Here is an 11414-nt window from a genome sequence, read left to right on the forward strand (position 1 = left end):
ACAATAAAGCATTTGCCTACAGAGCGATACTCTATTTTACAGGGCGTTTGTAAACCTACCTTTTCAGCAACTGACTTTCAAGCTCAATACTCATCAGTGATTTACAGCCACTTGTGAGATCACATAACATGCTGGAGTCACATAAATCCACAAGAATTACAGCTTGAAATCTCAAAGTCATTGTTGGACTAGTTTACTTTCATTTTCAGATTGTGGCTGTCAGGGTCGTAGCTCTGCTTACACTTAACAGGCAGCTCACACACACAAGAGCGCATGTGAGCAGCAGAAAATCTCTTTGAAGGTTTTTCTCATCTCTTGGCTGCGAAAAGCGTAGATGATGGGGTCGATGACAGAGTTGCACATGATGAGGATGAGGTACATGTTGAAGTGGGACATGAAACAGGTGCAGTAGGGGTTCCTGGGGCAGGTGATCATGAGGATGAGATGGAGGAAGAAAGGTGCCCAGCACACCACAAACACCCCAAGTAGGATGGTGAGGGTGATGGCGCCCTTCATGTTGGCCCGCTGATGGATGGGTGCGTTTCCTGGCAGGGCTGCGATCCGCTTCATGTGCAAACGTGCCAGCAGGAACATGTGGACGTACAGGGATGCCATGAGCACCAGCATGGTGAAGAACATGGTGATGAGGCAGATGAGCACTGTGGTGCTCTCTGAGTAGATGATGAACAGGATGCCGGACACAGTGCAGCATGTCCAGATGCTGCTGATGACCAACATTGCTCTTCGCAGGGTGACAATGTTGTGGTATCGCAACGCATAGAAGATGGTGATATAACGATCAACGGCGATGGCCAGCAAGCTGCAGATAGATGCTAACAGAGAGCTACAGATCATAGAGTCAAACACATTATCCATGCTTTTAATCAACGTGACTGGGATGGTTAGGTTGCCTCCATTGATGAGCGCTATGACAATCGTCTCAGAAGCGTTGGAGACACTGACAAGCATGTCAGCAACAGCCAGGCTACAGATGAAAAAGTACATGGGCGAGTGAAGGTTTTTGTTTTTCACAATAGCAGCAACAACCAGGATATTCTCCAGCAGACTGACGATGCCCAGAGTGAGGAAAACCTCTGTGGAAATCAGCAGCTGTTCGTAGCATCCTGTTGATGAGTCCTTCTCCTCCGCTGATAAGTCTTTGTCAAGTGGCAAAATGCCTGAGGTTTGGCTCCTGTTGTGGTAGCCTTGGATCAATCCATGGGGATCTGTGGTGTTCATAATTCAAGTTCCCTTTCTTCTTAGTTTAAATCTTATTCTTCTGTTATTTGTCCATCTGGTTTGTTCAAAGCTCAATGTTTGCTCTTCTCAGTCATCCTCAACAAGCTCAGCACCGTTGAAGGGGAATGAAAAAATCTTTCCCGTTGCTCCTTCTTCTCTTTTACCACCCCGCAGGATTACCAAGAAAGGCAATTGTCTTCACACATCCGCTACTGTTGTGTGAGTGTCATCAGAAGTTCAAACAAATGAAAAAGATGTGACAGAGACAAAAAGAGGCATGAAACTGGAGGGTGCGAGCAGTACAGAGCATATGCGAGACTGATAAATGGTGAGTGGGAACATGAGATGCTGAGAGATCAGAGCGTGCCAGCTTTCTGTGTGAGCCCAGGCAGATCATCACTTCGCAAGCTACTGTGGTCTTCCCGCTCTCTCTCTCTCTCTCTCTCTCTCTGTCTGCTATTATACCAGACACACACACACACACCAAACCCTCCTGGTAGTTTTCTGTCCTATCCGCTCACTGATAAACTGGGAGGAGGAGCTTGGATGGAGTTTGGCTCGACACACAGGAATGAACAATTTCAGATATGAATGGGTTTAAGAAACTTGGTACAACAAACTTTAAGCTAAACTATAAAGTGGGATAGCTTTGATTATCACCTAACAAGGAAAACATTAAATATGTTAAATGATGAACTACAGGAACTACAGGGTGAGGTCTTTTTCAAGACGATATATAGTATTTTTGCCATAATTAGTAATATACCCTTAATATTTTCTGCTATAAGTGAAATTACAATGAAATATTTTTTTGTTGCATGAATTGATTTTATGGCCACTAACAGGCAGAAGAACTTCTACGCAAGCTGACAGACACACAGCTCTAAAATAATAATGTCGTTTTGGCTAACTTGTTAGCAAGCAGTCGCTTATTTACAAGTCTAGCAGACACAGAGCAATATTAGCATTCAGTGGGAGTCATGTTTCTGTCTACCTGACTAATGTTAGTCCAGTATATACTCTCTTTTAATCTTTGGTTGGGTCTCCAAGGCCTGATGGAAATATCCAGTTCTATAGCTGTTAAATGCTTCTTTAAGCTCACCAGCTAAATATTAATGTTGCCTGCTGCTGCCGGGAATGACTTTGTGAGAGCAGCAGAGATTAAACTAACGTTATTTCAAGGTTTTCTTTTCAATAAAGCAAATAGTTTCCTCACAGCACTGTATCATCTACTGATGAATCTTGCAAAAACAAATTGGTGCAAGGCAAGGCCATGCTAAGGTAATCAAAGGCTGAATAAGGGAAGAATTCTAAAAGATGGACACAAAGTGCATCAAAATTCCTACCCCTTCTTCTCTGTTACTCATCACAGCGAGATGTCACACATATCACATGAAGCTACGCAAGCTGGGCTTTCAAACGACGACACTGTGTGTCTGTGTGTTCAAGTGCTTGAGAGAAAAAATATATGAATTTATCTCAAATGTCATCATAGTCTGCTTACAGTCTGCATACAGCTCTGTGTTCATCTGCACACCCACTACTCTCGGCATGCATATCAGATGACAGAGCAGAAACGGAACTTTACAATAATACCAAACACTTCTGCAGCGGAGGCATCGTCTTATAAAGACAGATCAAAAGACTGCAAAATAGTACTGTGACTAATTTCTTCCTCACCCATTTTACACTCCTACTTATCAGTCGCTACAGAATGTGAAGAACAACATGAACTTTCTTAAGGGAAGCTGTCATGTGTAATCTCATGTGTATCATGAGATTACAGCAAATTTTGGCATGTTGTCCAATACAAGGTTGTTGGTGAATCCCACTTTGAATAATATAGAGAAAAACTCTTTTTGCATGCAGAATTCTGTAAGTGCACGTGCACAAAAGCAGCAGACTCAGGTGATGTTCAGGTCGGGTCAGGTCTGGTCGCAGTCACAGAGCAGAAAGTTTGGAGTAAGAACAGAGAGAAGTAAGCAGAGATACAACTACATTGTATTTACTGCACTAATTCTCTGTACGATGTATATTGCATGTTTGTTTCAAATAAAGCACATTTTAAAATAAAGCAATATCAATTATTTCAGTAAAAAGTAAAAAACTAGCATTTATTTCTGTCCTGTGAAACAATAAGTAAATAATAATGGTGGTGACAGAGCAATTGGTAAGCAGCTTCTATGTATCTATTTATTTGTTGTATCTACTATATTGTTCCCCAAAACAAATAATTATTTTCCTGTTCAAACTACTTAAAAAAATGTAGGTGTCATCTTTTCTCTGTGCTGTAAGCTAAATGCTAACAGTAGCATGCTAACATGCTCACAATGATAATTCTCACAATCCAGTGCGGACAATACTGATGCTATGCAGGTGTAATGCTTATATTACATTATTTGACATTAGTTTTGCAGTTGAATGGTCATAAACGGAAATGTTGGGGAAAAAAAAATTAGACCAGCTGAGGGCTCTAAGAAAAAAGGATCATAAAATTAATTTCAGTTTATCCTGTGGTGGGTCTGAACTAAATATGGTAATCTATGCTACAGTTTTTAAGACATTTCACTGAAACCACAATTGTGAATTTGATGGTGGCATTAGAGAAGATCACCAAAATCAAGGATTTATCATCTGGGAACCACAAATGTGTTCAAGAAAGAAATCCATTAAGTCAATACTGAGATATTTCAGAGATGAAGTGAAACCTTCTTGGTGGTAGCAAAAATCAGTGGATTAACAAACAGTCTTCATCCTACAGGGACCAATAATGACTGTGTTAAATTTCATGGCAATCCATCTGATCTTTTTCTGTCTTACTGCATAGTGTTCTCGCAGACTTTTCATAACTCTGTGATTTGCAATGTTAAATAAATCATCCATGTCATTTTAGAACGCCGCCATTAAGGGTTATGATATTGCTTTGGTGATGAAACACATCTCCAGCTCTGAATGAACCTTCCTGGAAAATCAGCAACTCGCTTACAAAATGTCTCCTGTCATACTGATTAATATTAGCTGCTTCCATCAGCGACAGCCAGCCGCACTGTTGCTAATGACACATCAATATTAAGCCCTTATCAACGTGCTGCAACACAAGATGCTTTCTCAAGTGAAAATATTATCAAGAGAGGTCAGTGATGATGTAGATGGAAACCTCTAGTGGAAGGACATTCACACTCATGGTAATATTGCATTACATTATACAGACTGAACACAAATTCATTTGTTGGCAGCAGAGCAGCATGCAGTGTCACAGTGGTAGTCATGTTTTGTATATCTATGACAGAGTTTTTGGCACAAAAGGTAATTGCTTTCAGTTATTTCCATAAAATTACGCAAAAACAGCAATTGTTATTCACATAATGCACGTTACTTTCATCTCATTCACAAAACATTGTCACAAAGACATTAAATTAGGAAATAATAGTGCTTAGTATTAGTTAGAGTATAAGCAATTATGTAAAAAAACAACAACAACAACAAAAAAAACCCCAACATTTCCAGAAATCTATACCCTGGGGTGAGAAAACAGCACTTGTGGTAAATAATTACTTAGGCCTATACGACTCACATCTGTTCATTAGTATGCTCACTGTGCTCTACACAATCACACCTAAGGAGTTTTGGATCCCAGTATAGCTCTGACAAACTCACGTAGACCTTTAATGCGAATATGCAGTGTCATTGCTTTATTCCCTCTTTATTTGTCCCCCTGCTAATACCAAAGGCCAATTCAGAAGGTGGTTTCAGAGGACATTACAGTCCTCTGAAACTAGCTTCCTGTTATTATCACAATTCAATTTAAGATTCAATCCTGGGGTAAAATCTCTCCTTAAATTTGAGCTGTCCCAGAGAATCATGAAAGAAAAATAAGGACACATTTGGTCATAAAGTCCAACAAACCAAACTCCAGCCTCCCTCATATGATAATATTCTATAAACAGAGTGGATCTTGCATTTATCAGGTCATTTGGTTATTATGTAGAGAGCTACAGATCATAGAGTCAAACACTTTCATTATTATGTATGGATGCACTGACAGTCGCACAGAAACATATTGTTTGCAACTAGAAAATAACATGCAATCTCATAATAAATAAAGTAATCAGAGTATTAATGATGTAAATCTCTGTCTCTCTCAAAGGCAAACACTGGCGTAACATATTTATAATGATACTAAGAGGCAGGGCGATGAGGGGAAAAAACCCAACATTTCTTTAGGGTCACATGTGAAATTGAAAAAGGGCTTTGGCAAAGACAGCTTCTTTATTGCCTCCTAATTCATGCTGCATCTTCGACAGAGCAAAGCAGTGAAAAAGGCCAGGAGACTTGCTCTGTGTGTGAACTGCCTCTCGTTGGACAGCAGAAAAGTAGTGTGAATGTAAACGACAGCAAAATGCAGCACAGACTCTCACACTGAGATTAATGATAATATTATGATAATTTAGAATAATGAATAAATGCAATTAACTATCTTTATGAGTGCTGACACACAATTTAAGTGTGCAGGAGCAGCCATGCAAAGAGCCTAAAACTGCCTTCTTTTTAAAATCTTTTTGCTTTTTATACAGCGATGGTTACAGACTCTCTCTCCCCCTCCCTACACCCATACTGAGTACAACTGTGTAACTGATTTACCAAATTCACGAGGCAGTCATGACAAATTGAGAAATATTTTGCATTTGCATGTACACCAACAAGTAATGCATGAATCGGCTCCTGAATTTGCACCATGTTTGCAGTTTTGTCACAGTGAAGTCAAGATACAATTTTCCATTTGGTCTGCTGTATTAAGAGAGATAACATTATCTATCTTACCAAGGTGAAGAAACTACAGTGGTTGTGTTTTTTATTAAGAACATGTATAAGCTAGATGCACCAAAATAATTGACTGAAAAACTTCAAAACAAATGATCCAAATCTGTTTTAGGCAGGTAACTTCCTTGTTGTGTTTCTGGACTTACAAGACATGTAAAAAATACAATGCACCCTCGCAATCTTTTAAAAAGAAAAAAAAACTCACGACAGACATTCAATGTTTCATTTGAAAAGCATCATACCATCAAACATGTGAAGGATTTGTAAAGGATCAATGCACAAAAAATACCGTAGTGGTTTGGATGCTAAAGTATATTTTGGTGGAGCTGAATATCATCAAGCCCAAATACATTTAAAAAGAACCACTGACAGCACACACACCAGCTTACTCAAGACACTACCTCTGACAGAACAAGCCAATTACATAACTGAATATTTGTAACAACAGTCATTAACACCCCCAAAACACATTTAAAAGCTCAAACCACCACTTTGTATTCAATGCAGTAAATGAACACAACTACAAAGCAAAAAGCCATTAATACAGCTCTCTTGCAGCAGTGCTGGGGGTACAAAATCATTCATGAAAAGTTAAGGTGCAGGTAATAAGTAATATTGAGTCAGATTTACTAATTCCCCGTTTACATTTTGAAAGATAGTTTTTCAGGTCTGAGCAAGATTTAATATTTAATATAATAATATTCAAAAACTTCATTATGTGTTGTTTTGTGGGAACTGCACACTTGAAAGGAGAAAACTGGCCTTCCTAATTCAGCCTAATGCATCAGAAGAAACACTGTGATTATATGAGCACTTAATGAAGCCACAGTCAAGGCCTCACCTTTTGATGAAACAGCATCTACAACCTGTTACCATGGTAAAGGTGTCGAGCAAATAAATGGATCAAAAAGAATCTCAGTCTTGTCTGAAGTGCAGACGTCACCCAAAGATGTACTTTTTCTCCAGTACTCTCTCTTACAGTGCACATTTCATTCATTTTATGATAAAGATAAAGGTTCACAAAAGCAACCACATTATAATAGTTGTCAGTTCTGTATGTCCACCCTGGATGTTCCAGTCTACCCATGAGTGTGTGCAAATAGAAGAGGTGGTGTTTGTAGCTTATGGCAGATCACAAACATGAACAGCGAGCACATCATACAAAAAAAAGGAGCAAACTTTTATATTAGACAAATATAAAGAGGTTAATTTTATAATCCAGTTTACTCACTCCCAGCTGCTAAGTAAAAGAAGGACATCTGGCAAAAAATACCCCAAAGCTCTGTCGCTATCTAAATGAATAGGGTCATAACATCACTGCAAAGACAGTGAAAGCAACCTGTCATGTATGCTGATTAATTTCTGATTATTGTCCGCACATAACCCACAGCATACATAAAAGTACCCATGGAAAAGAATGATATAAACCAATACATACAGTCTGTGAGACTATATGCACACAACTCACATGTTGCTTTGTAGCAGGGCAGGTGTGCAGCAGAAGCTGCCATGGTGATGTACCGCAGTAAAAAATGAACCACATTCGTAACCCTAGTTACCTCGCTAAGCACAAAGTACAGGACTCAGGGTTGAGAGTAAAGACATTTGGCCGGTACAGCTCACACAGTGAAAAAAATAATTTTTTTATGTGGCAGCATTTGCCAGTTTAATGACACAACAACCAAGTTTTGAAGCACAAATATTTTGAGTGAGTTGTGGACAGTTGTGACAGTCACTCTTATAGTTTAGATAATGTCAAGATTTTTTCAACAAATAAGCCAAAGTGAATAAGAAAAACTTTAACAATAATGCATTTGATTTATGAGTGCCTTTCAAGTCTCCAAAGGACACTTACAAAACCAGATAAAACAGTCAGTTCATAATAAGGGAAAGATCATAATGACAATAACAAATAACCAAATTACAACAAAATGTATAGAAAAGAATACAGTCATTATGTAAACATTACAAATCATCAAGAAAGCCTGATGTAAGTGGGTGGGTTTTAGCTGTGACTTAAAAGAAGGAGTGGATGTGCGTAAACCCTGACAAACAGTAAGCAGTTCTCAGGAGAACAGCCTGCTGTCGGCATCCACAGCAGATGTGAGAAAAATCCTGCTGAGAGTGAATATGAGTAAAGCTCCTGGAATTGAAAACCTCTCTGGCCGTGCACTAAAACGTGTGCCAATCTGCTAGCTGATTTTTATTTTATCACTGACTTTTAATATATCACACTCACAGAGGACTGTTACTACCTGCTTCAAGACAGTCGCTATCTTCCCTCTACCCCAAAAGTCTGCAATGTATTTTCTGAAGAGCTAGCGCCCTGTGGCACACACCCTCGTTCTTAATATTGGTTCTCCAGCAGATCAAGAATTCAGCGGTTTGCATTCCGAGCCGAGTAACCGTGCCATCTCTACTGCCCTCCCCTCAGTCTTTACACAGCTGGGAAATATCAGCATCACCATCCGAATGCATTTAGTGCAATGTCCTGACAAAACTGTTTGGAAAACTCAAAACTCGGAGTTTGAGTACCACACTGCAGACTTCCTCACATACAGAGCCCAGACATATCGATTGGTAATCATACCTCCTCCAGTCTGGTGTGGAACGTCAAAGCCCCCATGCTGTGTGCTCCTGTTCACCCCATGCAGCCATGATTGCAATCCTAGAAAAGGAGACAACTCTGTGTCTCTGAAATTTGTGGACGACACCGCCATCATCAGCTGGATTACAAACATGGATGTGAGTTTCTGTGAGGAGGAAATCAACAATCAAAACAACCGACTGCTGCACATCAATGAAGGCGAGGAGCTGATTATTGATTTCAGAAAAAAGAAGGCAGACACACACCTGCCTGTACATCAGTGGAGCTAAAGTGGAGCAGGTGGACAGTTTTAGGTTCCTGAGAATTAACATCACAGAGAACCTAATGTGGTTATCAAACATTTCTACCCTGGTAAAGAAAGTTTAGAAATGAGTAAACTTCTTAAGAAACTTTAGTAGTATCAGTGACATCACTGAGGTGATGATACCAAGAGACAACACCCACCTCAGACACATCCTGGTCACCCTGCTGTCGTCTTGTGAAAGATACAGAAATCCTCTCTCTTTTATCACCAGACTGAGGAGCAGATTTCATCCTCACACTGCAAGACTCCTCAACTCGCCATCCCACATCTCACAAATCAATGAAATTAACTTTAAATGAATCTCTAATCTATGTGGTCGGGATGAAATAACAGCTTGGATCTGAGTCTCTGCTACAAACAGGGAAAGCGAGGGGCGTGGTCTGATGATGTTCTTTGGGTGGAAAAAGGGGAGAATCTAAAACAACAGCCATGTTCTTTTTCACCACTATAAGAAACCCACAGTGACATAAATATAAAATGAATGAGGGTAATAATTTCTGTCAGTTACTACTGTCTTCACTGTAGCCTAAAAGGTCTTGAGCACTTGGAAGGTACTCTCTTTGTTGTCTATTTAAAATATATTAAAAAAGACCAGCAGTACACCTTTTCCAAAATAATGTACCATGTGTCTGCCTTTGAGATATATCACTGCCTGAAATTTTAATGTGTACCCTGATCTCTAAAGCAAAAACTTAAAGTTGCTCTGACTGCAAGAGAAAAAGGTAGGGCTCACTGCAGATTAGTACTTAATTATTGAGAACTCAGTGCAGGCTGGAACTTTGCTTGGCTTTTGTCTATTCTGGGTGATATGCATTATGCACTATGAATAAAATGAAACTTAAGTTGAGATTAATATTTCCATACAGAATGATCAAATAGAAGTCTAAATGACACAGGGATGGGGGTTGGGGTGCTGGGGGGGTCTATGACTTGTGATGAGGAAAAATGATATTTGTGTCTGGGACAGCAGTCCTTTTGTGCCGTTTGCTTCTCAACTGTCGGCCTCTCAAGTGCAGACAGTTGCTCTGACAACCCATCTTGCCTCTGGCAAGAAGAAACAGAGCAGCACAGGAAACCAGATAGGTGGTCCTTTACAATATATTTCTATTTTGCCTGAAAGTCCCATATGAATTTTCAGTTATTAACTACCTGAAACACTTTCCATTTGCTTTTTTTATGATAACCGGATTAATGTTAAATTCTGCATCCTATTTCATTTTTTGACATTTATTTACAAGTTTTTCTTTTGATTGGATTAGGCTACAGTCATGGCTCAGAGTCAGAGTTTTGATGGTATTTCTGTAAAACATCAGGACAACAGCGTGGCTGACCTTTTCCAAGCTTGCTAGGGAATAAAAATAAAATCTTGATTAAAGGAAGCAGACTTCACTACTTTCTTTACCTGCTCCTTAAAGGTCAGTTCAGAAACTATTCCAAAGTTTCTGGTTGCTCACTTATAGTTTGAAGAAAAACTAACCAAGTATGTGATTTCTGGACAGGGCAAAATAACAGTGTTACAGAGTGGGTACAATAATAAAAAGTACCAACTGAGTTTAGGAAGAGACCATGTGGGCTTTATTCGTGAAGCGTCAGTTATTTTGTCATTTTTATGTCCTCCTGAGTACTTAAGGCCTCCAGGGCATTTACTGATTGTTTGCCTTTGAGATTTTTCCATTTTTCCATTGACAAGATTGCACTGCGTTTGCTGTCATCACAGAGATGCAGTTGTGGTAAAACTAGCAATAGTGCAAGTAGTACTAGCAGCAGTTGCATAGATATGACAGATTGACATTTAATTCACTTCTTATGTGTGGTCTGTTGACAAACAGAAACAGAGACTGTGCAAGGCTGTTTTAGTCCCATGGAGAGAGACGCAGTAAGTGAATGACAGACCTTTCTCAATACTGAGTCAGCAAAGTTCAGACTTGCAAGGTCGAGCAGACTTGCTGTATTTGATGGAAGAAAACATAAAGATAAGTACATGTCAGGTTGTTCATATTCTTACATATCGGACTGCCAAAGTAATGTATTCTACTGGTCAAGTATCATTAGCGTTTTCCTTGGATCTGCTGTTCAGTAGATAATTATGTGTTTTCAAAAGGCTTTCGATAACATTGCATGCTGGACAACCAGATCAGAATTTCTGAAAAAAGCGAAAAACCACTCAAATTTCACTGAGGAAGCTTCAGTGCTGTGGCTGCTGAAAGAGATAATGGCAGAGACTATTACTTTGAACAGCGCCCAGGAGTCTTTAACAAGAACCGAGACAAGAGTGCCAATCCAGACTTTTTAAGTACTTTAAGAGAACTCATTTTCTTTTCATTTATGCCGAGACATTCTGCATTCTTATCAATGGATTTTATTTTTCCATGAAAGAGATTTTAGTTTAGACAGTATCTATGATGTTTCATTTACCAGGTAACCGCAAAATTCATGGGTTGA

The 11414-nt window shown here is 39.3% G+C and overlaps 1 protein-coding gene across 1 annotated transcript; it reads right to left on the reverse strand.

The window, feature by feature from the left end:
• Positions 1-238: 238 nt before the first annotated feature.
• mc4r (melanocortin 4 receptor) lies at positions 239-1649 on the reverse strand. The gene has a single exon (XM_046371488.1). The coding sequence runs from the start codon at positions 1237-1239 to the stop codon at positions 256-258; it is 984 nt and encodes a 327-aa protein (XP_046227444.1). The 5' UTR covers positions 1240-1649; the 3' UTR covers positions 239-255.
• Between the last annotated feature and the right edge of the window lie 9765 nt (positions 1650-11414).

The sequence above is a fragment of the Scatophagus argus genome, chromosome 18 (genome assembly GCF_020382885.2).
Source record: "Scatophagus argus isolate fScaArg1 chromosome 18, fScaArg1.pri, whole genome shotgun sequence".
Classification (NCBI taxonomy): domain Eukaryota; kingdom Metazoa; phylum Chordata; class Actinopteri; family Scatophagidae; genus Scatophagus; species Scatophagus argus.